This window comes from Panulirus ornatus, chromosome 33 (genome assembly GCF_036320965.1).
Source record: "Panulirus ornatus isolate Po-2019 chromosome 33, ASM3632096v1, whole genome shotgun sequence".
Lineage (NCBI taxonomy): Eukaryota > Metazoa > Arthropoda > Malacostraca > Decapoda > Palinuridae > Panulirus > Panulirus ornatus.
Window position 1 is genome coordinate 16,829,389 of NC_092256.1, and position 27,805 is coordinate 16,857,193.

Sequence of the window (27,805 nt, forward strand, 5' to 3'; positions counted from 1 at the left end):
ACAGCTGGTCATATTGTCCCGAGCACATCTTAAATAGTTTTCCTTGACTCTTGTTTTTCCCATTAAGTCTTTTGTTTTTTCTTTCAAATGATGATTGGCCTTAATGAGAAGGTAATGTTATGTGTGTGTGTGAATAAGTCTTAGGGAGTAACTATCCACCTATAGGGAGTGACTCCCCACCTTTAGGGAGTAACTACCCACCTTTAGGGAGTAACTCCCCACCTTTAGGGAGTAACTCCCCACCTTTAGGGAGTAACTACCCACCTTTAGGGAGTAACTCCCCACCTTTAGGGAGTAACTCCCCACCTTTAGGGAGTAACTCCCCACCTTTAGGGAGTAACTCCCCACCTTTAGGGAGTAACTCCCCAACTTTAGGGAGTAACTACCCACCTTTAGGGAGTAACTACCCACCTTCAAGGAGTAACTCCCCACCTTTAGGGAGTAACTACCCACCTTCAAGGAGTAACTACCCACCTTTAGGGAGTAAATACCCACCTTTAGGGAGTAACTACCCACCTTTAGGGAGTAACTAGCCACCTTTAGGGAGTAACTACCCACCTTTAGGGAGTAACTACCCACCTTTAGGGAGTAACTACCCACCTTTAGGGAGTAACTACCCACCTTTTTGGGTATCTGGCTTGGTTCATGTTGGCCACACCTGGGATCTGGCCCTCCCCATAGTGGCCACCCGTGTCCCTGTCTGGCCCTCCTCATGGTGGCCATCCATGGCCCTTTTTGGCCCTGCCCATGATGGCCATTCCTGACCCTCTCTGGCCTGCAGGTTTATTGCGTTTAATTCCCCTGCCGGCAACTCAGGCCAGGAGGGAGTTGCCGGCTTATAAATAATGAATCAGAAAATCTCCCTGAAGTCTTCTGGGGAGATAGTTTGTGTGGTTGATGTGGTAGTGGTGGGCGTGGTGGTATGGTTGATGTGGTAGTGGTGGATGTGGTGGTAGTGTGGTTGATGTGGTGATGGTGTATTTGGTATGGTATAGGTGTGGTTGATAATAGTGATGATGGTATGGCTCTGGTATTGTGGTGGTGGTGGTTGAGGTGGTACTGTGTGTGGTTGATGTAATGGTAGTGGTGTGGTTGATGGTCTGGTAGTAGTGAGGCTGTACATGCCTAGTGTTGGCTGACGAATCATTTGATACTTAAACTTTGCCTTACTATTTCCCAAACCTTGTAAGATATCGTCCAACTCTCTCTCTCTCTCTCTCTCTCTCTCTCTCTCTCTCTCTCTCTCTCTCTCTCTCTCTCTCTCTCTCTCTCTCTCTCTCTCTCTACCTATCTACCTATCTATCTGCCCATCTATCTATCCTATCTATCTATCTATCTGTCCATATATATATATATGCAAGACTCAACATTCTGGTTGACAGACATGATCTTTCTTAACGCAACTTGACCTTTCCAGACGTTGACCTTTGACCTCCTGTGACACACATATTGTATAACCTTGTATAATCCTTTCTTAATACTTCGATTGCAGTATATATATATATATATATATATATATATATATATATATATATATATATATATATATATATATATATATATATATATATGTATATATATATATATGTAATACTGTGTAAATATATCTAATGATATCCAACTTATTCCATAATTTATGGAATTATTGATAAGATAAAAATTATCTTCTTTTTTATCACATAATTCTGAATTTCGAGGTTCATGTCTTCTCCATCAGAGCAGCAAGCATACATCCCTGCTCCTCTGGTCAATGAAGGCGTTTGAGTCCGCGGGTCACAGGGTATCGTACCCGCTGCCTAATGCGTCGTCGATCTGAAATCCTTTACATAGAGGTTCAGATAATAAGGTCTTGATGCTCTGTGTGTTGGGGGAGTGCGTGATGCTTATAAGTCTGTTGAACAGGGAAAGCCTTGGGGTTTATGGTCGATTTCTCGTTTTATTGATGGTAGATAGACAAATAGATAGACGGTTCGATAGGCAGACAGAGAGTGTGAGGCCATGAGACAGAGAGATGGACATATAGATAGACAGACAGACAGAGAGACAGACAGACAGACCATGAGACAGTAAGACAGACATGGAATTATAATGATGATGATGTAGTGCATCAACCCCTGGGCTGCATGACGTGTTCTACAAGTTCCGTGTTATTTCCTTTTCCTACAATAATACCATCTCCTCCCCCCCCCCCTCATCCAACTTTGCCCTCTCTACAATAGTGATATTTTCTTCCCCTTTGTTTCCCCCTCATCCAACTTTGCCCTCTCTACAATAGTGATATTTTCTTCCCCTTTGTTTCCCCCTCATCCAACTTTGCCCTCTCTACAATAGTGATATTTTCTTCCCCTTTGTTTCCCCCTCATCCAACTTTGCCCTCTCTACAATAGTGATATTTTCTTCCCCTTTGTCTCCCCCTCATCCAACTTTGCCCTCTCTTCAATAGTGATATTTTCTTTCCCTCGTGCAATGACTAGACTTCGTCTCCCCCTCATACAACTTTCCCCTCTCTACAATTGTGACATTTTCTTCCCCTCATGCAATGACTAGACTTTGTCTCCCCCTCATCCAACTTTCCCCTCTCTACAATAGTGACATTTTCTTCCCCTCATCAATGACCAGACTTTGTCCCCCCCTCATCCAACTTTCCCCTCTCTACAATTGTGACATTTTCTTCCCCTCATGCAATGACTAGACTTTGTCTCCCCCTCATCCAACTTTCCCCTCTCTTCAATAGTGATATTTTCTCCCCCCCCCCCCCCATGCAATGACCAGACTTCGTCTCCCCCTCATCCAACTTTCCCCTCTCTACAATAGTGATATCTCCCCCCCCCCCCATGCAATGACCAGACTTTGCCAATGATTTCCCCTTAAGTACGAGGATAAGCATTTTCAAAGATAACACAAATCTTTATGATGATAAGGGAAACCCTCTTTTAAGATAACAGACGTGTTTGTGATGATAAAGATAACAAGCTGGGGTTAATTTCTTGCCTTTTTTTGGTCATTGTGCTAATGTTAAATTTCTTGGCCGAGGTTAACTTAACTCACGACATTTTGCTGTGATAACTGGACTAGCTGGGTTGAGTGGGAGTGAGAGAGAGGGAGAGGTAACGAGTGGGGAGTCAGTGATTGATTTTTGGGTGCCAGAACTAGTGAGTGAGTGAGAAGCGAGAATTAGCGAGTGGGGGTGCAAGAAATATCGAGTGGGGAATCAGATTTAGCGAGCGGGAACAAACTTAAATGAGTGGGGGAACTATTCTAAGCGAGTGGGAGTCAGTTTAAGTGAGCAGATCAGCAGTACTAGCGAATGGGAATCAGCGTGTAAGCGAGTGGGAATCAGATTAAGCGAGGGAAGCCACTCACAGGTGAGACTCTCCGTCCATTTTCACTGTAGACGAACGAACAATAAAAGTGAGTCTCGCTAATTAGAAGCCATTATCACTGCATCTTTATCATCCTTATTAGAGCTCGCTCTAATTAACCTCCTTCATATTGGGAGGGAAGGTAGTAACGCCTCATCCTATCCTCCTCCCCCCCCCCCTTTCCCCCCTCCTCCCTTCTCCTCACCCCACTTCCTCCCTTACTTTGGTGATAGAGATAGAACTAGTTTTCTTTCTCTTTATTCCTTCACAGTGGACGCTTTACAAGACCTTCTTTCTTCTCTCTCTCTCTCTCTCTCTCTCTCTCTCTCTCTCTCTCTCTCTCTCTCTCTCTCTCTCCTCTCTCTCTCTCTCTCTCTCTCTCTCTCTCTCTCTCTCTCTCTCTCTCTCTCTCTCATACTTACTATCTTTTCTTTTCCCTTCTATTTATTGTCCTGTTATTTTCTTATTCTGGTTTTCTCATTATTCTATCGGATATTTTAAGAAGTCCTTCCCCACCTCCCCCCCCCAAAAAAAAAAAATCCCACTCGTATATATATTTTGTTTTATGATTATTTTTCTTCTTTAATTAGGTCATTAGAGATTATTGTTGTTATTATGAACTCTTTTTTTTATCTTTTGGATCGGGATGAGATCAAGAACAGTCACTTGGGCAGTGTGTGTGTGTGTGTGTGTGTGTGTGTGTGTGTGTGTGTGTGTGTGTGTGTCGGGGAGTACGGCGTGGAGTGGATGCCCTGTGGCTGAACCAATAAAGAGGTCTGGTCGTCCTCTACAACCAGAAACCACAGTATGGCTCAACCCGTCTTAATAGACCGGGCGAGGTCGGGGGTCGGTTTCGCTGCTCAAGGTCTTATTCCCCCTTAACTTACCCCGGAACTTGGCCGTGGCGCGTCAAGTTTACCGTAGCCACAGCTCTCCCCCACGAAAGTCGTCCGGTTTGGTGTGGCGATGCTAGACTTCGAGGCGTCGTAACCGTGGGTCGAGACATGGCGTAGTTTGCTGTGTCGTAACGTCTCCTGTCGTATAGTTGCGTTTGTTGGTTTTGCTTGTGTTATCTGCGTTTAGTTTGTATTTAATGTTATGATTGTTATCAGTGGAAGGTCCTTTTTAAGGGGTGCTTTCCAAGGGGTGTTGGAGCTCCCATTATCATTTAGTATCAGTGGAGGTTCGTTTCAAGGGTGTTGATGCTCCCATTATCATTTATTATCAGTGGAAGGTATTGTTCAAGGGGTGTTGATGCTCCCATTATCATTTATTATCAGTGGAAGGTACTTGTTCAAGGGGTGATAGTGCTCCCATTATCATTTATTATCAGTGGAAGGTATTTTACAAGGGGTGTTGGTGCTCCCATTATCATCCATCTTGAGAAATTAGATAGCCCAAAAATTCCACTGGTAGGAGTCTTCATATACAAGTAATTTTGCCAATCCTCTTTCTCGTGTGTGTGGGGGGTTCAACTCTCTTACCTTACCCTACCTTTCTGGGGAGGGAAAGAAGTCCTTTAAAACCAGTCTTGTAAAGGAATCTGAAGAAAATAACTTGAAATGTAATTTTTAAGGTTTCCTCTTGACCCTTTTGAGAAGTGGCAGAGAAAATGATGTGTAACTTTCAATTGAAAGTTAGCACTGTGTATGTGTGTGTGTGTGTGTGTGTGTGTGTGTGTGTGTGTGTGTGTGTGTGTGTGTGTGTGTGCGTGCGTTTATTACGAGAGGGTAAAGTCAACCCAGATCATACTGTATGATATAACTCATCCCTTGCTAGGGTAGGTGGCGGAGTGTTGAAAAGTCGAAGGAGACCATTTTTATAACTTTAATCTCATCAGGGAAGTTCCCAGCTCGCTAGCTTTGCCCTCCCTAATCACCGAGAACCTCTCCTTTTTATAAGGACTCTTGTGTGTACACACACACCTCTTCAGGGATTTGCGCTTCGCGAGCGCGTCTCCTGGCGAACGCCAGGGAGCGAGCCGACGAAAGGCAATATTCTTATGCTCATACTCGACGTGTCATCGAGGCCCAGATGTGATTTGCGAGGATTTGTGACGGAGAGAGAGGAGGAGGAGGAGGAGGAGGAGGCTCCACCTTGTGTCCCGCTCGTCCGTCACACAGGGAGGTAACGGAGGCGAAGGTGGGAGGTAGACGAGGTAGATTATTTGATATATGAGAGAGATATATAACTCATTTATTCATTTATTTTTATGATTGCCGTAAGACCTAAGTTTCTGTGACAGAGTCCTGGCGTTAAACCCAGGACCTTTCTTAGAAAGGCTCCTGCAGCCCAAGGTTGTGCTACTTCCAGTAGCAGGGAAATGTAGACTTCTCTCCAGTGAGAGGTTCTTTGGACGAGACTGTACAGAGGGAGGGAGTTCAACACTCGTGGGTCCTCATCTCCTGAACTTCTGCCACCGTGTGCCATCATCCTGTCTCCGTTGCATGTTGTACCCCAGTTGGGATTTGGATGAAACAAGGCTCGGCACGACTCTCACAGACTTTGTCTAGGTCCCCTTGTAAGTTGATGCAATCCTCGTTGTTCTCTGCAGACCACATGACCCTCGGCATCATCCACAGACTTATTCAATAGGTACGAGTCCAGTCCTTCAGGGCAGGTCATTCACAACCATCAGGAAGAGCTGGAGTATTAAGCATTAAGCCTTATGGAATGTTTGTTGGTGACCTCAGTCCATTTCGAGAAGACTCCTGAGACGCGTCTCCTTTGTTCCCTTCCACTGAAGGTGATTTTCTCTCCATCGGGGACACTCTCTGCCTTCCCCCTTCCCCCGATCTTTCCTGTGTGTGTGTGTGTTTGTGTGTGTGTGTGTGTGTGTGTGTGTGTGTGTGTGTGTGTGTGTTTTCCCCATCCTTTGAGGTCATCAGCCGGAAGAAGCTGTACCAAATCCAATCAGCCTCAATGAAATAAAAATCGATCTGTTCTCCAGCATCATATATATATATATATATATATATATATATATATATATATATATATATATATATATATATATATATATATATATATCAGCTTACGATATACGTGTTCTTATATGAACAGCGGTAGAGGAGCGGAGGTGACAAAGAGTCAGTCTCTCTCTCTCTCTCTCTCTCTCTCTCTCTCTCTCTCTCTCTCTCTCTCTCTCTCTCTCTCTCTCTCTCAAAGAAGTATTTGGTTAGTATTCCAAGTGGAAGTCCTTTCGTGTTATCTCCTTTAACACTCCGAGGGCAAGTGCTTGGGGGGAAGGGGAATGGAGAGAGGGGGGGGGGAAGGGGGAGAGACGGTGGAGTGGGGTAGGATGAGGGAGGGAGTGGGGCAGGAGGGGCTGGGGGGGGAGAGTAGGTGGGATGGGGTTAGGTGCCAGGGAGTAGAGAGGAGGGGGAGGGGGATGGGTGGGGGTGTGCGAGTCGTGGGATTATTTGGCATTAATTTAATTGAAAGCGAAGTGGAGCATCAGGGTTGGAATCTCCCCTGGATAGCCAAGGGGGTCGAAGTGTCGTTGGGAAATGTGTTTTGCGTCTACTTCGTGCACTTTGAAGTGGGTAGCGTCCTCACCGTGAGGCAGGGCTGCATAGTACTGGAGTGGAGGACTTGAGTGTGTATGTGTGAGTGTCTGTGGGTTTTGAGTGTGTGTGTGTGTGTGTGTGTGTGTGTGTGTGTCCGTGTCTCTTGTCTATCTGTACGTCTTTCTGTCTGTCTTATCTGTCTGCTCGTCTGTGTGGGTCTGCGTCCTTCTGCATGCTCAGGGAGGCATCGAACCATCTCATCCTCCTTAAACCTGTCGCGGGATGAGATCGAAAAGTTAAGGTATGAGAATGAAAAGGTCCGGTATCTCTCCTCTCTCTCTCGAGAGAGAGAGAGAGAGAGAGAGAGAGAGAGAGAGAGAGAGAGAGAGAGAGAGAGAGAGAGAGAGAGAGAGAGAGAGACAAGTAAAGCGGTGGAAGAGAACTGAATGTGATAGTGAGCCATTCTTCTTGCCTCCCTGGTCATCCATTGTAATGAGTGTCTGGCTGCTGCCTCCATTACCCGTCCGCTTCGACCACATGTGTAAAATGGGTAATAGACAATTCACTCAGGGTCCTTGTCCTTCAAAAAAAAAAAATTCTTTATCTGAAAGGTAGTCGTAAAGATATACCGTCACAGATTTTGTCCTGGTTTCTGTAAGCCTTGGGATAAACCTTTCCGTGTGCCTTACCTGAAGCTAACCTCACCTTACCTTTACCCTTTTGCCTTACAATATGTGAGGTAGGGTGAGGTAACAGGGGTAACTTTACCTGAATAGATTACCATACATACTCAGAGCCTGTGAGTGTTTTTTGAGGGCATGGGGGATGCGGGTGGAGTGTTCGGCAGCGCTAATGCATGCAAATGGAAATTGGTTTTGATTGCCTCGTTAGAGAGAGAGAGAGAGAGAGAGAGAGAGAGAGAGAGAGAGAGAGAGAGAGAGAGAGAGAGAGTTTGTGTGAGTGTATTGGAGGCAGCGAGGGAGAAGATGAAGGTAAAAGGGGCAAAAATAAAGGGAAAGTGTTTCTACAAGCTGTAGGTTAAGAGAGGGAAAGAGGATGAGAATGGATGAGGGAATTGCCATGGATGGTGAAAGACAGAGAAGGGGACATGGGAGGGAAGTGAGTTCTGGTGGTGAGGAAGTCTTGATTTTGTAGTGGGAGACTGTGGGTAGGTTGTGTGGGTGGCTGGTAAGGAGAGGCTCCCACAGTAAGGAGTGAGGGTGGGGGGGGGGGGGTGTGTTAGCAATGACGCTACGCTGCTTCAGGAAGGTGGAAGGAGAGGAGGGGTAGAGAGGTGAGTGGAACCCTTGCGGTGCAGGTGGTGGTGATGATAATGCTATGCCGGGATGCAGGTGGTCTCTGGGTTCATGGCTGAGGGTAAGAGCGTGTTTGTACGTCTGGGTATATACGATTCCTATTCGTGTGTTACGGGGAGCGAGTTTCTCCTTTCGTGTTGCCTCCGTTTCGTGTGTATCACATTTTTACTCCTTTGTGTACACACACACACACACACACACACACACACGCATGCACCAGCCTAAGCCAGATACCCAGCTATCGACTAACCTTGAGGGGGAGGATAAACAGCTGGGGTTGGCTGTGGGAGGACTGTCGCGCCCTGGACTCGAACCCATACTTAACCTTTCTCATGTTATTAGTCTGTCAGGATATTCCACGTAAATACAAGACGGGGCCATCGTTCTTTCGTTCCTGGCGCTACGTCGCTGTAGCGGGGAAGGCAAAATAGCTGTACATTAATACGAAACTAATCACCTACCCACACTTAAGGCTCACCACAACAACCTTTGAAAAACGGAAAGGCAAAGAAAAGGAAAATATCCACATCCCTCTCCCACAAATCCTACATCCCACTCCTACGAATCCTACAAAAAGGAAAGTATCCACGTCCGTTCTCCTACAAATCCTACATCCACTCCCACGAATCCTACAAAACCAAAATCCTACAAAAACAGTAGGAAGGGAAAACTTTCATCCTGTCACTCGAGGGAAGAAACCTGACTTGCAAATCTCTTTGCTACGTTGATGTTTACAAAATTAGGTACGCAAAGGGGGCCCACCTCCAGTACAGTGGGGCTACTGTGTGTGTGTGTGGTGTCTCTCCTGACGCAGGGATGAGATCCTGCGTCAGGAGAGAGAGAGAGAGAGACAGAGAGAGAGAGAAGAGAGAAGGACGCCTCTGTCACGCCTCCTCCATACTCATGACTGGATTATACAGTGACCCTAATCAAGCATTTGCCAGATGAACATTGCATTTTCTTCTTTTTTTCTCCTCTGTGGTTGGGGAACAGTTTGTTGTTTTCTGTGAGGAGGGCTCTCATTTTCAGGGGGTGTTATTGTAAAGTGTGGAAGGGATAGGGGTTAAAAAAAAACATGGCAGGAGGAGTAGATTCAAGGATGGAAAGAAGTATGGATTGGTTTTTTTTTATATTTTTTTTTTTACAATTATTAAAGATTCTTTTCTTTTTAGAATTTTGGGGTTTTTTGATCCAGCAGGTCATATGTGAGGAAGTGATAAAGGATTGAATTGATTTATCATTTATTTTCTCACGTGTGTTTCTTTATTCGGTGTGAAATTTTAGTCTATAATTTTCCGTGATCAATTCTTGGGACCCTCGTCATGGATTTATCTCCCAGTCACCTCGATTTTGACACATGCCAGCATTCGAGATGCAGTCATGAGGCATCTTTTCCCTCCCCCTTCCCCCCCTCTTCTTCCCCACCTCCTCCTCACCCCCTCCCTCCCTCTCTCCCCCTTCACACCCCTCATCACGTCACATCTGACCTTCCGGTCGGGCTCACCCTGACCTGACCTGCTTATCACACTTGAGTGGCAATTTGACACACGTGACCTTGTGTGTAAGGTGACGCGACCAACAGACGAAGTCAACCTCTCACTTTTTTTTCTTTTTCTTTTTTCTTTAACTTTTCGGTTGAAGGGGGTATGGCTTAGGTGTGGGTATCGTCATGCTCTCCCTCTCTCTCTCTCTCTCTCTCTCTCTCTCTCTCTCTCTCTCTCTCTCTCTCTCTCTCTCTCTCTTTCTCTTTCTCTGTTCTTCAACTCACCCTTTTCCCTTCCCTCCCCTTCCCCCTCCCATTCTCCCTTCCCTTTCCCTTCCCCTTCCCTTTCCCTTTCCTTCCCTTTCCCTTTATTTTCCCCTCAATCCCCTTCCTTTTCCTTACCTTTCCTTTCCTTTCGCTTCCTTTCTCATCCATTCCTCTTTACCACATCCAGGTAAGTGTCTTAGGACTTCACACACACACACACACACACACACACACACACACAAGATGGCTCACGTCTAAGGCAAGTTTAATTATCTTTTCAATATTCTCAGCTCAGGGTGCTGGTAGGGGTGGGATGTGGGTGTGTTCAGATGAACAGTCTCCTCCGCCGGTTCTAATTAACCTCCCCCCACCCCCCCAGGCTCAACACCTAGTTCATTAACATCCTGGTTAAATTGGGTCCTGAGGCGAGACTGTGGAGAAATTAACCTATTAAACCCCACCTGGAAAATTGGCAAGTAGAAGGTGTTAGTTAGAAGTTCTAGATTAAACTTTTCCACGTTCATAGCTTTTTTTCCCCACCTGTTAATTTGAACTTTTAATTTCTTTTTGTTTTAATTCTTAAAATTTAAGATTTTACTGTCAGATTTTTTTTTAAATTTAGCGTTTTTTGAATTCTAGTTTCATTATTTATAGTTTTTTCTTCATATTTTGTGTTATTTGTCATAGCCTGTATCATAGTAGCTTTTAAGGTATTTTACTTTAGCTTTTCATGCTAGCTTTTTTGATGTTTAGCTTGTAGCTTTCTCATTCCAGTCTTTATCTCATGTTTTTATATTCGGTTTTTGAAGTGTTCTGCAGCTCTTTAGTTTTGGTTTATTTTAGCATTTTAGATTATGGCAAATTTCTAATTTTGTAAACGTAAGGTGTGACTTAATGCAGCTGCCGAATTGTGTCTTACTTCTGTCAAATTCTAAGTCTCTAGTGGCGTCAAAGTCTAAGGAAAATCTAAATCTTCCCTGCCCTCTAAATCTAAACCATCTCGTCTGGTTTAAGTTCTGGCATCTTGCAGGGTTTTTTTTCTCTATTAGTGTTTTCAAATCAAACCTTTCTTTCTCTTCTTCCTCTTCTTCTTCTTCTTTTGTTCTTCTTCTTTTAGTCTTCCTCCTCCTCCTCCTCCTCCTCCTCCTTCTTCTTCTTCTTCTTCTTCTTCTTCTTCTTCTTCTTCTTGTAGGTATTTTCCTTTTTCTTCTTTTTTTCTTCTTCTTCTTCTCCTTCTTCTTCTCCTTCTCCTCTCCTCCTCCTCCTCCTCCTCCTCCTCCTCCTCCTCCTCCTCCTCCTCCTCCTCCTCCATCCTCGTCTCACCTCACGGACCATTGGTGGCGCAACTCGACTTAATTATAAAATCCCGGACTGCGAAACGTGAGCTTTGCTGTACTTAGTACTTGATGAAGAGATTAACTTGTGTGAGTCAGGGAGAGAGAGAGAGAGAGAGAGAGAGAGAGAGAGAGAGAGAGAGAGAGAGAGAGAGAGAGAGAGAGATAGTTGAAAGAAAGGGAGAAAGTGAGAGATGGGAGAAGATTATTAGGAATGGGTAGAGGTGCGTGTGAAAGAGAAAGAAAGATAGAAGTAGAAGGTTAAGTGTGTGTGAGAGAGAGAGAGAGAGAGAGAGAGAGAGAGAGAGAGAGAGAGAGAGAGAGAGAGAGGTGGATGAGTCGGGTAGAGACTGGTTTGGCTGGATCAGAATAGAAAAGCGGTGGAGGAAGTGATAGCATATCTAAAGGGGTATATGGTAAGGAATATATATATATATATATATATATATATATATATATATATATATATATATATATATATATATATATATATATATATAAGTACGGAGAAAAATAAGAGAGAGGACCCCCATTACGTGGTCCCCCACCCACCCTCCCGAAGGAAAGTCTTTACATGCAAATTAGTTGAGCATGGAAATAAGGCCTTAACTTGTTCTTACGATATACTTTAGCAGATGTTATTATTTTTTTTGCTATATATATATATATATATATATATATATATATATATATATATATATATATGTATATATATATATATATATATATATATATATATATATATATATATATATATATATATGTATATATATGTATATATATATATATATATATATATATATATATATATATATATATATATATATATATATATATATATATTTATTTGTTAAGTTCAGTATTCTCTCTCTCTCTCTCTCTCTCTCTCTCTCTCTCTCTCTCTCTCTCTCTCTCTCTCTCTCTCTCTCTCTCTCTCTCTCTCTCTCTCTTTATCTATCTATCTATCTATCTCTCTATCTGTTTATTTACCTGTCTGTCTCCTACTCAAACATCGGTCACCACAAAAACAACATTGTTATATAAGCTGTTCCCGAATGATTTTCTTTTTCATTCCAGTTTTTAATCTAATCACTTTATACACGTTCTCTCCCAGCACCCACCCTCATTTATCTCCTCATTATCAACCAATTTACAATAGAATTGATTCTATTGAAGTAACGATATAAAGTGATGGCTAAATTCTCAGATAAATTACATGCGGGTTGATTTTCCTGATTTAAAAGAGTTTACACGGGAGTCAGCGAGACAGAAAGGCAGATTTGACAGATAGACAGGTAAATACTGATGGATGAGTTGAGAGATGGACGGAAATATAGACAGACGGACTGAGAGAGAGAGAGAGAGAGAGAGAGAGAGAGAGAGAGAGAGAGAGAGAGAGAGAGAGAGAGAGATAAAACAAGAGACAGATAGACAGACAAGGAGATAGACGGATTGACGAAGCGATAGACGTTCTAACGAAGAGGAAGAGATACCGACGGGTAGAGAGAGACAGATGGAACAAAGGACAGACAGATTGACGGAGAGACGGGAAATGGTCGGACGGGGAGACAAATGTGGGGAGATGCTGGTCTGGGTGGTAGCGGGGCGGCGCGAGAGACTCCTTCATCAGTGTCCTAAGATGGGCCATTCCTGCCCCTATGCGTCCCTGTTGCCCTCCTGGGCGATGGCGTGGTGGAGGGTCGGTGATTTTGGCGGTTGTAGTGGTGGAGAAGCGGTGTTGTGGTGGTGGTGGTGTGGCACTTGTTGTTGTTGGTGGTTGGTGGTGATGGTGGCGAGTTGGTTTTGTTGTTGTTGTTGTTGTTGTTGTTGTGAGTTACTCGTGGAGTTAAAGAAGGAGGAGATTGTGGGCGACGCAACGAAACCAGGGAGTAGACAAGGGTTGAGATCTACCGACATCTACGGTCGTGGAGCAGGTAGGGAAGAGACTTGTGAGTTAGAGAACAGAGACAAGCAGATGTTAATGAAGGAAATCCATTTAGTTGAGACTTGTTAGAAAGCCTTAAGAGATGTTGAGGGTTCATGAATATATGATTTCACGCTAATACGCAAGAAAGTTGCATTCTGAAGATAGTGAGTGTGCATACGAGAAGTCAGCCTTATATATATATATATATATATATATATATATATATATATATATATATATATATATATATATATATTCTTTTTTCGTCATGTTTCTCTCTGCCCATCGTATTGGTTTGTTGGTACAAGGGTGTTTACAGAGCCATGTGATGTTGCAAACATTGTGAAGTAATGTTTGCTGCTGCTGCTGCTGCTCCTCCTCCTCCTCCTCCTCCTCCTCCTCCTCCTCCTCCTCCTCCTCTTCCTCCTCCTCCTTGGCAATTTTTACTGAACCCAAATTTATTGTTGCAATATGAATGCTGTTCTCCGCATATTGCTTTTGATTTTCATCGGAGATTTTGGTGGACTCATAGGAATATATATATATATATATATATATATATATATATATATATATATATATATGTATTCATGCGTATTCGCCATTTCCCGTATTAGCGAGGTAGCGTTAAGAAGAGAGGACTGAGCCTAAGAGGAAGTATCCTCACTTGGTCCCCTTCTTTGTTTTTCTTTTTCTTTTGGAGTTTGAAGAAACGGGACGGGAGGATTTCCCGAATATGGAACAGATAGATAAGGATAGAATCGTTCTGGGATAGAGTCGTGTGGACGACATTTACGGGAGAAGTTCTGCTCTTTGGCTTAATGAATAGAGAGAGAGAGAGAGACAGAGAGAGAGAGAGAGAGAGAGAGAGAGAGAGAGAGAGAGAGAGAGAGAGAGAGAGAGAGGTTGCGTAACCGATTTAATATGTGTGTGTGTGTGTGTGTGTGTGTGTGTGTGTGTGTGCTGGAAATACTTTCCTGTCCTTCGTTAACCCCAAAGAACAGACAGATGCAAAGGTTGATCGTCGATCACCTTGGATGATTAAAGGTCACTAGGTAAATGATTAGCTTAAGGGGTTATTCATGTGGTCGTGGAGGTGATTATACATACCTTTAACGTTAGGTGCCCACGTCACTCGATGTTAACTTTGAGGTTACTGAAGTTAACATTGATCCCACGTCACTCGATGTTAACTCTGAGGTTACTGAAGTTAACATTGATCCCACGTCACTCGATGTTAACTCTGAGGTTACTGAAGTTAACATTGATCCCACGTCACTCGGTGTTAACTCTGAGGTTACTGAAGTTAACATTGATCCTACGTCAGTCGATGTTAACTCTGAGGTTGCTTAAGTTAACATTGATCCCACGGCAGTCGATGTTAACTCTGAGGTTGCTTAAGTTAACATTGATCCCACGGCAGTCGATGTTAACTCGAAGGTTTAAGTAAGTTAAACATTAATCCAGCAGTAGCAGTAGTAGCCACAGCAGCAGCAGCAGGAGGAGTAGGAGCAGGAGCATCGCTGCTGATCAAGCAGTCGCTGCAAACAATAGCGACGCCGCCTCCAGCCTCAACCTTCATCTGTTGAGCCGCTGTTGTTTTATCTTTTATTTATGACCCGGTGAAACCGAAGCCCCGGGCCTGTGTGACGCACCCCCAGCTCACATGTACGGCCTAGGAGGTTCACCATGCCTTATTTCATCCAGTAGCCTGGCTTTCATTATATGCTGATGTATGGCTGTCTTATGCTGCCGTATGGCTGTCTGATGCTGCTGTATGGCTGTCTTATGCTGCTGTATGGCTGTCTGATGCTGCTGTATGGCTGTCTGATGCTGCTGTATGGCTGTCTTATGCTGCTGTATGGCTGTCTGATGCTGCTGTTTCCTAGTCCTATAACCGCTATCTTCTCCTGCTCTCCCCTGCTGTAAAGTGCCTTGGGGTTTCCCTTGCTGCTGTTGCTGCTCCTGTTGTATGACCCTTACCGTTTTGTTCCCCAGCGGGTACCTGTTGCTGCTCCCGCCCCCCCACCCCCTCCCCCTTCCCTTTGCCTCCTGTTGCCGCAGCATTGACCTTCTGTTTGTCCCCTGTTGCTAGCGCGTATCCGGCTGCTGCTACCTCATGAAAGTCAGTGATGAAAGAAAGAATGAAATATACATCAAAGAAAAATGTTGTTCCGAAATAACGTATTTGTATCAGTTTTGTTCATCATGGTTGTTCTTCGTCGACCTTGTGCTTCGAGGAACTGCGTTGGCTCAGCATAATGCTAAGCCTCCTTATCCTTGGCTTGGTTTATGATGGGTATCTGTATAGAAATAGACCGTAGCTTACCTCCTTACTGATGTGATGGGCCCCCGTCAGACGTGATGGTTCTCCGTCAGACGTGATGGTCCTCCGTCAGACGTGATGGGCCCCCGTCAGATGTGATGGGCCTCCGTCACGCACAATGGTCCTCCGTCAGACGTGATGGGCCTCCGTCAGACATGATGGTCCTCCGTCAGACGTGATGGGCCTCCGTCAGACGTGATGGGCCTCCGTCACACGTAATGGTCCTCCGTCAGACGTGATGGGCCTCCGTCAGACATCTTGCGACCTTCCATCAAAAGTTCGATAGAAAACCAACGGTGATCACGCAGTTCCCACCACCTACCACACCCACCTCCTCCCCCCCTCAAAACACACCCTGTCATCCACCACCACACCACCACCACCACCACAAACCCCCCCTCCCCCCCATACGAACCTCTCAACCCACCCCACCAACAACCCCACACCCCCTCCTCCTCCTCATCCTTCCCCCAGCAACGTCTCTCCTCTCTCATTATCAACACCGAGCGAGGGATAATCAATTAAGAGAGCTGTTTCTTTAATTGAAATCTTACAGGGCGGCGGGGTTGCTGATCGGAATGGCTCAGCCTGGCGTATGATTTGTCGAGTGTGTTGAACATCCGTTCATGGGGTGCGTATATATACTGTCTGTATATATATATATATATATATATATATATATATATATATATATATATATATATATATATATATGTATGTATGTATATATATATATATATATATATATATATATATATATATATATAGATAGATAGATAGATAGATAGATAGATAGATAGATAGATAGATAAATAGATAGATAGATAGATAGATAGATAGATAAATAGAGATAGATAGACAGATGGATATACATTGAGAGAGAGAGAGAGAGAGAGAGAGAGAGAGAGAGAGAGAGAGAGAGAGAGAGAGAGAGCTATGTATCGACGAATGACTCCAACAACACCACGGCCAAAAAAAAAGAAAAAAGAAAAAAAAACGACCGCATGAGAGACAGTGGCATCGTCACACGACAGAATCCCCGACGACTGAGCCACCACACATCAGGACGACGACCGACCCCCCCGTCCTTCAAGATCAGAACTAGAACGCTATGAGAACAACGACCACATACACCTCTCGACTGTCGTAAACCAAGACGACGAACACCACGACCGTGGAAGGGAGAGCAAAATTATACACAAAAACAAACAAATACACGAAGACTGACTCCGGACAGCACCAAATTATCACCAATAAATCTGGACAAAAAAAAATAAAAAAGAATAAAAAAAATAAGATAAGTCTGGCAATGGAGGGGAAGGAAGGAGGAGGGAGGTAGACTTTTCCTGTGGAATTAGAGAGAAAAAAATAGTTAATCTAGCGACCGTCCTACGTAAAACGTCCATCCTTTTGTTACAATTTCCTTTCGCACTGACTCTTCATTTGGGCTTTCCGGCAGCTGAATGCTATTATATATAGGACCTGATTCTTTTCTCTCTTCTTCTTATCCTTTTACTGTGATTAGTGATTGTCTGTTCAGCCCATAATGTATAGATGTTCACAATAGATGGAGTCCTTTTTTGTGTGTGTGTTTTTTTTATCACTGAGCGAGTCGTGAGTTGCATTGTAAACATTAGAATATATCGATGTAAAGTACATTGGAATAAGTGTAAACATTGGGGTAACAATGTAAGAACATCAGGACAAAAAACTATTCCAGACGTAGAGTAATTATGTACATATTGGAATACCGTAGACATTAAAGCAACAGTGTAAGCTTTAGAGAAACAATGGATACATTGGAGTTACAGTGTAAACATCATATAGCATTGTAGACTATAAAGTAACAATGTAAACGTTGAAACAACTAACGCCAGTGACCAGATGATTAATAACCTCGAAGTCTGAGCAAATGAAAAAGAAAAATGAAGGCTTATGTTCCAAATGGTATTTGAACTCATATAGTGAATAGAGACGTTGGGTCGAAATGAGATAGGGAACCTGAACCTAACATCTTTGACTATTCTATACATCTACGTAAGGAAGGGATATATATATATATATATATATATATATATATATATATATATATATATATATATATATATATATATATATATGTATGTATGTATATACACGAATAAAGGAGATAAGAATATATGTTACAGGTTTTGCGTTGCGTTACGTATATATTTCGTGATGTGTGGGTCTTGTGCTGTCTTCATCCCTCGTGGGATCTGAAAGTTAAGGACAACTTGTGCATCTTGCTGGCTCAAGTTGCGGCACAATTTATAAGATGGTGTGTGTGTGTGTGTGTGTGTGTGTGTGTGTGTGTGTGTGGTTATTGCCTCGTGCAGGTGGAGTGGATAATGCATGAGGTAGTGAGTATAATGGTTCGAGGGAGTTATAGTTATGACACAAATGGAGGGTGATGTTCCAGGGTTGGTAATGGTCACGAAACACCCATTATAAGGTCAAGGTAAAGGGACAAACAATTTTGGTAATGGAAAGAGGTGATAGCTGGTATTTCACCTGTATTAGGGGGTCTGTCTTGTCTTCCTGGAAAATAAACTAGTAAATGTTTGTATTCTGTGAATTCATATATATATATATATATATATATATATATATATATATATATATATATATATATATATATATATATATATATATGAATATATATATATATATATATATATATATATATATATATATATATATATATATATATATATATATGTATATATATATATATATATATATATATATATATATATATATATATATATATATATTTATATATCCCGTTCTTTTGAAACGATTTCCAGTTTTCTAGTACGACTGGAGTCTCATTATGAATGGATTTCCAGTTCGACTGGATATCCACTCTGGCCGTGTTTCTATTAAGAATGGATATCCAGTTCGACTGAGGTACCAGCGTACTGTAAATTGATTTCCACTTTGAATGGATGGCAAATTTGCCTGGATTTCCAGTTTGCTCTCGTACCCACTCGCCCGTCGCTGTGAATCAGGGCAGCAGCTGCATCGGCTGAACCGTATCACCTTTCGTGCCTTTGATCAGCGCCAATCAGCGTCTATTACCGTCATCACTCCGGCCCTAATTCGCACACCCTCACTTACAGGAGGCGATCATAGCTCTTCCAGGTGGATATTGCTCTTCCAGGAGGTCATAGCTCTTCCAGGAGCGCACCGTTGTTCCTCCAGGAGGCCCGGTATAGCTCTTCCAGGAGGCCATCATAGCTTCTCCATGAGGTTATTGGTCTTTCAGGAGGCCGCAGACCTTGAAGGAAGCCATAGAGCTTCCAGGAGACCATAGGTCTTCCAGGAGGTCATGCCTCCGCTGGAAGGTTTTTGCACTTGTATGAGGCCATTGTAGCTCTCCCAGGGGCTCATAGCTCTTCCAGATCATAAGTTTTCCATGGAGCCATTATATCTCTTTTAGAAGGCCGTCACAGCTCTTCCAGCGAAACATTATAGTTCTTTCCGAAGGCCATCATAGCTCTTCCAGGAGGCTATAGTTCCCCCAGGAGGCCATATCTCCCTCCGTCCTTAAACGCATGTAAGCACAAGGCTTCCAGCAGGGTGGAGGTGTGAACTCATAAGGCGGGCTGAAATACCTCGTTATTTTTCTTTACCCTTTCCAGGTCCCCTTGATGATAATAGCTGCTTGATGGATGGTGATGAGCGGAGAGGTGTTAAAGACGTTGGTGATACTGGTGGTAGGGATGGGGGGTGTTGGTGTTGGTGGGGATGTGGTTTCGGTGAGGTTTTGATGTTGATGGTGAGAGGGGGCAGTGATCGGTATTGGTGGAGGTGATGGAGTTGGTGATGGTGATGATTGTGGTTGTAATTCTAATGGATAAAGCATAGATGGTGGAATGATGCTGGTGGTTGTGATTGGGCTTGGTTGTGGTGGTGGTGGTGGTGATTGTGGTTATGATGGCCGTGGTGGTGGTGGTGGTGGTGGTGGTAGTAACGATTGTTGGTGAAGTGATAATTGATTACAATAGTGTTGTTGTAGGAGATGATGATGTTATCATTGTTATGTTATCAGTAACTATATTTGTTGATTTTTGTTTCTTTTTGGTTGTAGTTGATGTTTTTGGTTGTGGTTATTGATATTTTTTTAAGCCTTTGATTGCTTTGCTTGCCTACGTTAAGGTAATGGGGGTTTTAGGTCTGGTGTCAGAGATGGGAAATGGGAGGTAGCTAGGAGGTTGGAGGTGGGCGTAGTGGTGGTGATAAACTTGGTGTTGGTGATGGTGGTGGTGAGTGGTGTCGGTGGAGAGCTACGGTGAGGATGAAAGTTGCTGGTGCTTAGGTGGATGATTATGAGAGAGAGAGAGAGAGAGAGAGAGAGAGAGAGAGAGAGAGAGAGAGAGAGAGAGAGAGAGAGATTTAAAGAAAAAACGAAGAGAAGAATGTATGACTTTTAAAGAGAATGAAGGATAAAATAGCAAGACGAAGAATAAGAAAATAAGGGAAAGAGAAGAAAAGAAGAAGAAGAAGAAGAAGAAGAAGAAGAAGAAGAAGAAGAAATGAAGAAGAAGTTCTCAAGCAGGGAAGGAGAACGTAGGAGGGAGGAAGGAGAGGAGGAAGAGGGAGTAGAATAAATGCGATTTCGGAGGTTAGTGAAACCTAGGTTGTTGGCGCCGCAGAGTGTGTTGTCGACTGTGTCCCCCTCGGCGTGTGGTGGCGGTTTTGCTGTAGGTGGAGACATACGCTATTGTTGCTGGTGACAAGTACAATCGTCGTGCTATAAAGGGATCGCATAACCGTCGTGCTACAAGGGTCGCATACCGTCATATGATACAAGGGTCGTACACCGTCGTACTACAAGGGTCGTACCGTCGCGGTGAAGATCTTGGCTCTTCCACGCCTTTTATATACGTACATTGTGAACTCGACGGCAAAATCAGTTCTCACTAAAACATACACCTTTCTCTTCTCTCTCTCTCTCTCTCTCTCTCTCTCTCTCTCTCTCTCTCTCTCTCTCTCTCTCTCTCTCTCTCCCTCTCCCCACTTCAGGGCACCTTATTATAGCCAGTATAATCTCTCTTTTGACACTGGCTGTCCTCAGTTCTGTACGTGATGCAACAGCGCCTGCTCACCGGCTAGCCTGACTGAGATGACCTGCTCCTGATTGACGCGTTGTGACAGCTCTTTTCGTTCGATGCTTGAGGCACCAAGGGTGATAGACAGGGTCACCCATGCCAGTTGTACTGAATTTGGTCCATATCAACGTAGATTCCCTCGGCCTCAAGTGTCCTTCTAACCCTTCTTACACTCCTTCAACCTTCTCTTTCTCTCCTCCTCCTCCTCCTCCTCCTCCTCCTCCTCTTCCTCCTCCTCCTCTGTCCTCTTCTCCTTTTCCTCCTCCTCCTCCCCTGCCCTGTTCTTCTCTTCCTCCTCCTCCTCTGCCCTCTCCTGCTCCCCCTCCTCCTCCTCCTCCTCCTCCTCCTCCTCCTCCTCCTCCTCCTCCTCCTCCTTCGTCCCTTTCACACACCCCTTCTTAAATACAACTCCCTCCCCCCATTACCTCCCCGTCTGTCCTTGATAGCCGGGGCTACGATCGAACTAAGAGGACCTCCAGGAAGACGCTCAGCATTACTCCACTGACCACCATTCCACGGCGGCCCCGCACCACAACCATTGCCTCCCCTCTATCAGTGTTATGTCCCCCCGAGGCTCGACCCGGCTGTCGAACCTGGGAAATCTTTTAAGCTTTGACCATTTACCGTCTCTTGTTTTATTGGCACTGAAATTGCGACATAAAGTTTGACAGTGTTCTTCCACGTCATTCGGTGTGAGGGTCTGAATAATCCTCGGATCGTACGATGATTTTTATGGTCTTGTCTTACTTCAGTGAAATATTGAAATAAATTTTTTTTGGGGGAAATATACACGACCTTTTTCCCATCTGTTGACGAGGAATGGGTTTTATCTTTTTAATGGCCATTGACCCAAGGTGATGACGTAGCAGCGTTGACTGCCTGATTCGTGATCCTGTTGTTAAATGCTTGATTTGGTGGTTCTGTTGTTAACCGCATGATTTGGTGGTTATGTCGCTAAACCGCCTGATTTGGTAGTTATGTAGCTGAACTGCCCCATTTGGTGGTTCCGTTGTTACATTGTTGTGTCGATAGATCGACGAAATTATATCTATTTTAGTGTTATTGCTCAATACTGCGGACGAGTCAGATGTAAAGTCCATATGATTGGAGTCCAGTAAATTATTTTGATCTGTCGTCTGCTATTACAGTTACATTTGGATATCAATAGTAATGGTACTGCGTAGCCATCAAATGTAATTGGATTATTTCGAATAACAAAGCTGTATGCATTCATTATTACATGCATAATGAGAAATTACGATTTAACTCATTTTCATATTTCAATTCAACAGAATGAATGATACAGTAATTTAATCATATTTCGTGCATAAGTGGAGTTAATTAAGTATCCCAAACTGATCGGGCTGAACAGATGTGATACCTTTGATTCTGCACTGTTGTTGCGATATATATATATATATATATATATATATATATATATATATTACACCTTCTTTAGTTGATGAACACCCAGGACTTTCGTGGTGTAGTTGACCATGATTCCTCTTCTTCCCCCCCTCCACACACCCCAGGTTGAATCCTGGGCTAGGTCGTCAGCCCACAGCCAACCCCCAGCAGTTCATCCTTCCCTCGGGGGGGCTGGTCGAGAGAGAGAGAGAGAGAGAGAGAGAGAGAGAGAGAGAGAGAGAGAGAGAGAGAGAGAGAGAGTAAATGAGAGGGCCATGTGAAGGGCGTTCAGCTACCCCGTGCCTCCTGTGTCACCATTAGAAAACGTTAAAAGAAAAAGAAAAGGAAAAAGGACAGATATGGAAAACGGGACGCAAGAGTTATGTTCCTCTCCTGAAGACCAAGTTGGCCACACAGTCTCCCAGAAAGTATGACAAACACCAGGTGGAGGTTACAAATCCTTGTGAGGGACGGGGGATCAGGGAGCTTAATGGGGGGGGGGTCCTACAAACACTAAAATCTCCTCCCACCCCTCCTTCTCCCCACCCAGGAGAAGGATAAAAAAAAAAAGGGGGGGAGAAAGACTTCAGTTGGCGGACGCCCCACTGGTGGCTATCAGTGTTACCAGCCCCACAATTCAACCCTTGGGGGATAGATGGGTGGAGGAAGGTGGAGGGGGAGAGAGTTAATGTTGCCAAACGCGGCCACAAATCTGTCTTATAGAGCCTATCGCCTCCCTCCCTCACTCCCTCCCTCACTCCCTCCTTCTCCTTCTCCTCCCATACTTCCCTCCCAGTTGGTACACCCCCCCCCCCCCGCCCCCTGCCTCCCCCCCCCTACCTTAAATCACCGGTATTGGTTTTTATATTTTGTTGACAGGGGAGAGAGGGGGGGGGTAGGGGAGACGGTAGAAGAAGGGAGGAGGAGAAGGGAGAAAGTTTAGGGAGGAGGAGAAGGAAGGTAGTCACAGGGATGAGGAGGAAGAGAGAGACGAGTAAGAGGGTGTTAAATGAAAAGAAGGTGGAGGAGGGAGATGTGGAGTTGTGGGGGATGTGGGTAGAGGTACAGTGAAAGAGATAAGGGAAGGGGGGATGGGGGTGTTTTGAGGGGGGGGGGTGAATGCGATTGATGGGGAGTGATGGCAGGAAGAAGGGGAGTAGGAGGGATAACGAAAGATAAGAGATTAGTAAATACAATCAGAGATAAGGAGGCGTATCTCTATATGGCACTCAGGATTCCATTCATGTTCCAGTGTGGGGTCTGTGGTGATGTGTTCTGACGACCTCTGTAGCTCCAGTAACCCCATGAGAACGACTGTATCTCTTGAGAACGACTGTATCTCTTGAGAACGACTGCATCTCTTGAGAACGACTGTATCTCTTGAGAACGACTGTATCTCTTGAGAACGACTATATCTCTTGAGAACGACTGTATCTCTTGAGAACGACTGTATCTCTTGAGAACGACTGCATCTCTTGAGGACGACTGCACGACCTGAGAACGACTGCATCTCTTGAGAACGACTTCTTGAGAACGACTGCATCTCTTGAGGACGACTGCACGACCCTATAGTATGATGACGATTCGGTCTTTAACCTGACCACCCCATGATGGTCAGGTCAAAGGTTAAAACGACAAGGTCATTATCATACCCAAGGGTCTCGTATCATTCGTGTTTAATGGTCGTAACTTTGGTGTGATCTGTCGTCTTACAAAAGTCCCCCCCCCCCCTCCTCCCTTCCCCTCCTCTCCCCCCCTTTTTTTGTCGTGTTTTTATCCTCTCCCTCCCCCTCCCTTGACGTCTCCTACAGAGAGAGAGAGAGAGAGAGAGAGAGAGAGAGAGAGAGAGGGGGGGGGGGGGAAATCACTGCAAAGGAGAGTATCTTACGTGTAGCATTAGGCCCCCAGTTGACCCCCCCCTTACCCTTCACTGGAGGAGGAAAACCGCCATGGCCTTACCCCCCTTCCCAACATGAACCCCCGCCCCCCCCTGTGGAAACCCTGGACTGACCCCTCCTCCCACCCCTCCCTCCTCCTCCTCCTTCCACTTGGGGTGGGGGGGGTTGGGGAGGAAAGAAGACCACGAAAGTAATTTCCTTAGTTCCCTTTTGTTCGAATTATTTATCGCCCCGGGGAAGAATCCCTTAGCTAGGAGGGAAAAAAATACAACCATGTCCGTGAATTACATTGTAGTAATATAATGAATTATTGACACTACCTTCCATGGCCACTACCCCCACCCCATCCCCCTCTGTCTCACTTCACCCCTCCCCCTCTGTCTCACTTCACCCCTCCCCCTCTGTCTCACTTCACCCCTCCCCCTCTGTCTCACTTCACCCCTCCCCCTCTGTCTCACTTCACCCCTCCCCCTCTGTCTCACTTCACCCCTCCCCCTCTGCACCCCCATCGTCCCCCCCCCCTGTGTCCCCCTTCACATGATAGCGACCATTCATCACCACACTGGCCACGTGCCCTACAACCGACACCCCTTTGTTGCCTCTTGTTATGACCTCCTCTCCCCCAATTACTCCCCTCCCCCTTTGAACCACCCTTAGATTTCCCCTTTTACCCCCTCCCCTCTCCCTCCCACGTGAACTTCCCCCCCCCCACCTCCTCCCCACCCATTCTTTCCTGTACTCATTCTAATTGTTCTGACCTCCCCACTCACCATCCCACCCGTTCAGACACCCCACACAACACAAGGGAAATGGTTTTTTTTTCGCTCAGCTAACCCCATCACTACGTATCCCAGTCCCCATCTTTACAACCCACCTGCTTAGACACACACACACACACACACACACACACACACACACACACACACACACACACACACTTCCTCCTCTCTCTCCACTCTCCTCCAGCCTTTACATTATCCCCACCATCAGCACGACCGTCCTCACTATCTCCACCATCTCTGTAAGCTTCAACGTCATCACCTCCATGATCTCCATCATCTCCAACATCACCATCTCCATGATCTCCACCATCTCTTTCATATCTACCATCCTCATCGTCTCCATCATGATTATGATCACCATCACCGAACACCACCATCACCACCACCACCACCACCATCACCATCCCCTTCCTCCACCTGCACCAGCTGTGTGATTTTTCAAAGGAACGATTATCGTACTTTCACCATGAATTATTGTACCCTGATATTGTCTGTGTATATTGATTATCGCCGTGTATGTGTGTGTGTGTGTGTGTGTGTGTGTGTGTGTGTGTGTGTGTGTGTGTGTGTGTCACTAGCCTCTCTATGACTCTTCTCTCTTCACAGAGGTGGTGATGAGGGAGAAGAAAGGCGGCGCGTTAAGTAAGGTCCAAAAGCTCAAGAGACGCATATCAAATAGCTTCGGAAAATTAGGTAAGTCGGAAGATGCCCTTATGTGAGGCCCTTTAAGTACGCGCTTGAGGGGAGGGACTGAGATCATTGGGTAAGTCAAAGGAAAACACATGAGGAAATGGACTGAAAAAAAAAATGTTAGGGTAAAGAAAAGGAATTACTTTTAGGTAAATCAGAGAAATTACTTTTAAGGTAAGTCAGAGGAATTACTTTTTAAGGTAGGTTAGAGGAATTACTTTTAAGGTAATGCGGAGGGAATTGCTGTTAAGGTAAGTGAGAGGAATTACATTAAGGTAATTCACAGGATTTACTCTAAAGGTGAGTCACAGGAATTACGTTTAGATAAGTGAGAATTTTTTAGGTAAACTTCAATAAACCTAACAACTGAATGTAATCATTGGTTTTGTATTTATAACTTTTTTTTGCAAGAATATTACGTGTGCCTGTAAACTGTACCAGATTAGTGAAGATGTAGTGGGGGCATATGGGTTTACAGTCTCCAACAGCCTGATTAAACAGAAGAGCAAGACGACAGCTTGCTTGGACACTGAGCTGTGGGGGTAGAAGACCTCAAAGACCATCGTAAGGTACTTGTAAGTAAGGTAAGGTCCCTGACCCAGCTGTGGGGGTAGAAGACCTCAGAAACCATCGTAAGATACAAAAAAAAAGATTAAGTTCTTCCGGAAAATGAGAGGCAGGGAGAGAGAGAGAGAGAGAGAGAGAGAGAGAGAGAGAGAGAGAGAGAGAGAGAGAGAGAGAGCAATCCCTCACACAATGCATCAATTTCCATACGTGAGGAAGTAAAAGAAGGTACCATCCCTTTCCCCCGCCACCTGCTCCCCACAAGAAGCGACCCATCCACCCACCCACCCAAAGCGACCTCCCCTCACCCCCCCTCCCCCTCCCACCCACCCAGCAGATGATTGGACTTCAAAAAGCCACTCCATAAAAGGCCAGCGTGATGGAGGGCAGCTCACTTGAACAATTCTCGAAACATAGATTTGATTTAGCGTGGAATCGTCCTCTCTATCATGTTACGGGTGTTTCCGAGTCCTCCAGCTGGCAACAACCTCCTCTCCTCCTCCTCCTCTACCTCCTCCTCCTCTACCTCCTCCTCCTCCTCCTCCTCCTCCTCCTCCTCCAGTTGTTGTTTTCTTTATTAATCCTCCAGGGTCGTTGGAGTTATAACCCTCCAGGGTCGTTGGAGTCAATCATCTGGGTCGAGTCGCCCTGGGCCAGCTCGGTGGAAGATGTAATGGAGTGATCTGTGAGTGAGAAATGAGAGGGGTATAGGGGAATATTAATGAGGAGGAGGAGGAAGAGGAAAGTAAGAGGAGGTGTATGTGTGTGTGTGTGTGTGTGAGAGAGAGAGAGAGAGAGAGAGAGAGAGAGAGAGAGAGAGAGAGAGAGAGAGAGAGAGAGAGAGAGAGAGAATGGGATGGTGTCCCATGTACAAAGAGAGTTACTCCTGAGATGGTGCTTCCAACACAAGAGAGAGAGAGAGAGAGAGAGAGAGAGAGAGAGAGAGAGAGAGAGAGAGAGAGAGAGAGAGAGCAGTTCGTGTATTCTGTACGGTCTTAACGCATTGCTTTTCATCTCCAGTTCGGACCAAAACTCAATGAACTCATTTCTTCCCCAATATCGATCATATTGGTCCCTCCGCTCTGCCTGTACCACGCACCACCCCTTACATGTACCACCCCCTACACGTACCACCCCCTACACGTAGTACTACCCCCTACACGTACCACCCCCTACATGTACCACCCCCTACACGTAGTACTACCCCCTACACGTACCACCCCCTACACGTAGTACTACCCCCTACACGTGCTCCTTCCCCTGCCTATAGATCACCTTTGCACAAAAAATGAGTTGTAAAAATTGTTCTTGAAGCTCCTCAAGTCGTGAGGAGCGACCTCCCCTGCAGCGGTGTTAACAACTCCTTTTGAGACTCAGCGAGGAACTTGACTAGACCAGAGTCAAGCTGCAACCTTGCTGATGACCTGAGTCAGCTCCGTGACCCCTGCAACCTTTGACCTTTGACTACTTACATACACTCTCTCTCTCTCTCTCTCTCTCTCTCTCTCTCTCTCTCTCTCTCTCTCTCTCTCTCTCTCTCTCTCTCTCTCTCTCTTCTTCTTCTTCTTCTTCTTCTCCTCCTCCTTCTTCTTCTTCTTCTTCTTCTTCTTCTTCTTCTTCTTCTTCTTCTTCTCCTCCTTCTTCTTCTTCTCCTACTTCTTCTTCTTCTTCTTCTTCTTCTTCTTCTTCTTCTTCTTCTTCTTCTTCTTCTTCTTCTTCTTCTTCTTCTTCTTCTTCTTCTTCTTCTCCTCCTCCTCCTCCTTCTTCTTCTTCCTCTTCTTCTTCTTCTTCTCCTTCTTCTTCTT

At 44.8% G+C, this 27,805-nt stretch overlaps 1 protein-coding gene across 14 annotated transcripts in view; it reads left to right on the plus strand.

The window, feature by feature from the left end:
* Window positions 1-27,805, plus strand: part of Eip63E (cyclin dependent kinase Eip63E) — a 523,995-nt gene that overhangs the window by 236,786 nt on the left and 259,404 nt on the right. For all 14 annotated transcript variants that reach the window (XM_071681680.1, XM_071681686.1, XM_071681682.1 and 11 more), the window contains exon 2: window positions 25,353-25,439. In XM_071681680.1, the coding sequence (XP_071537781.1) occupies window positions 25,353-25,439 (87 nt within the window). The remainder of the gene's footprint in view (window positions 1-25,352; window positions 25,440-27,805) is intronic.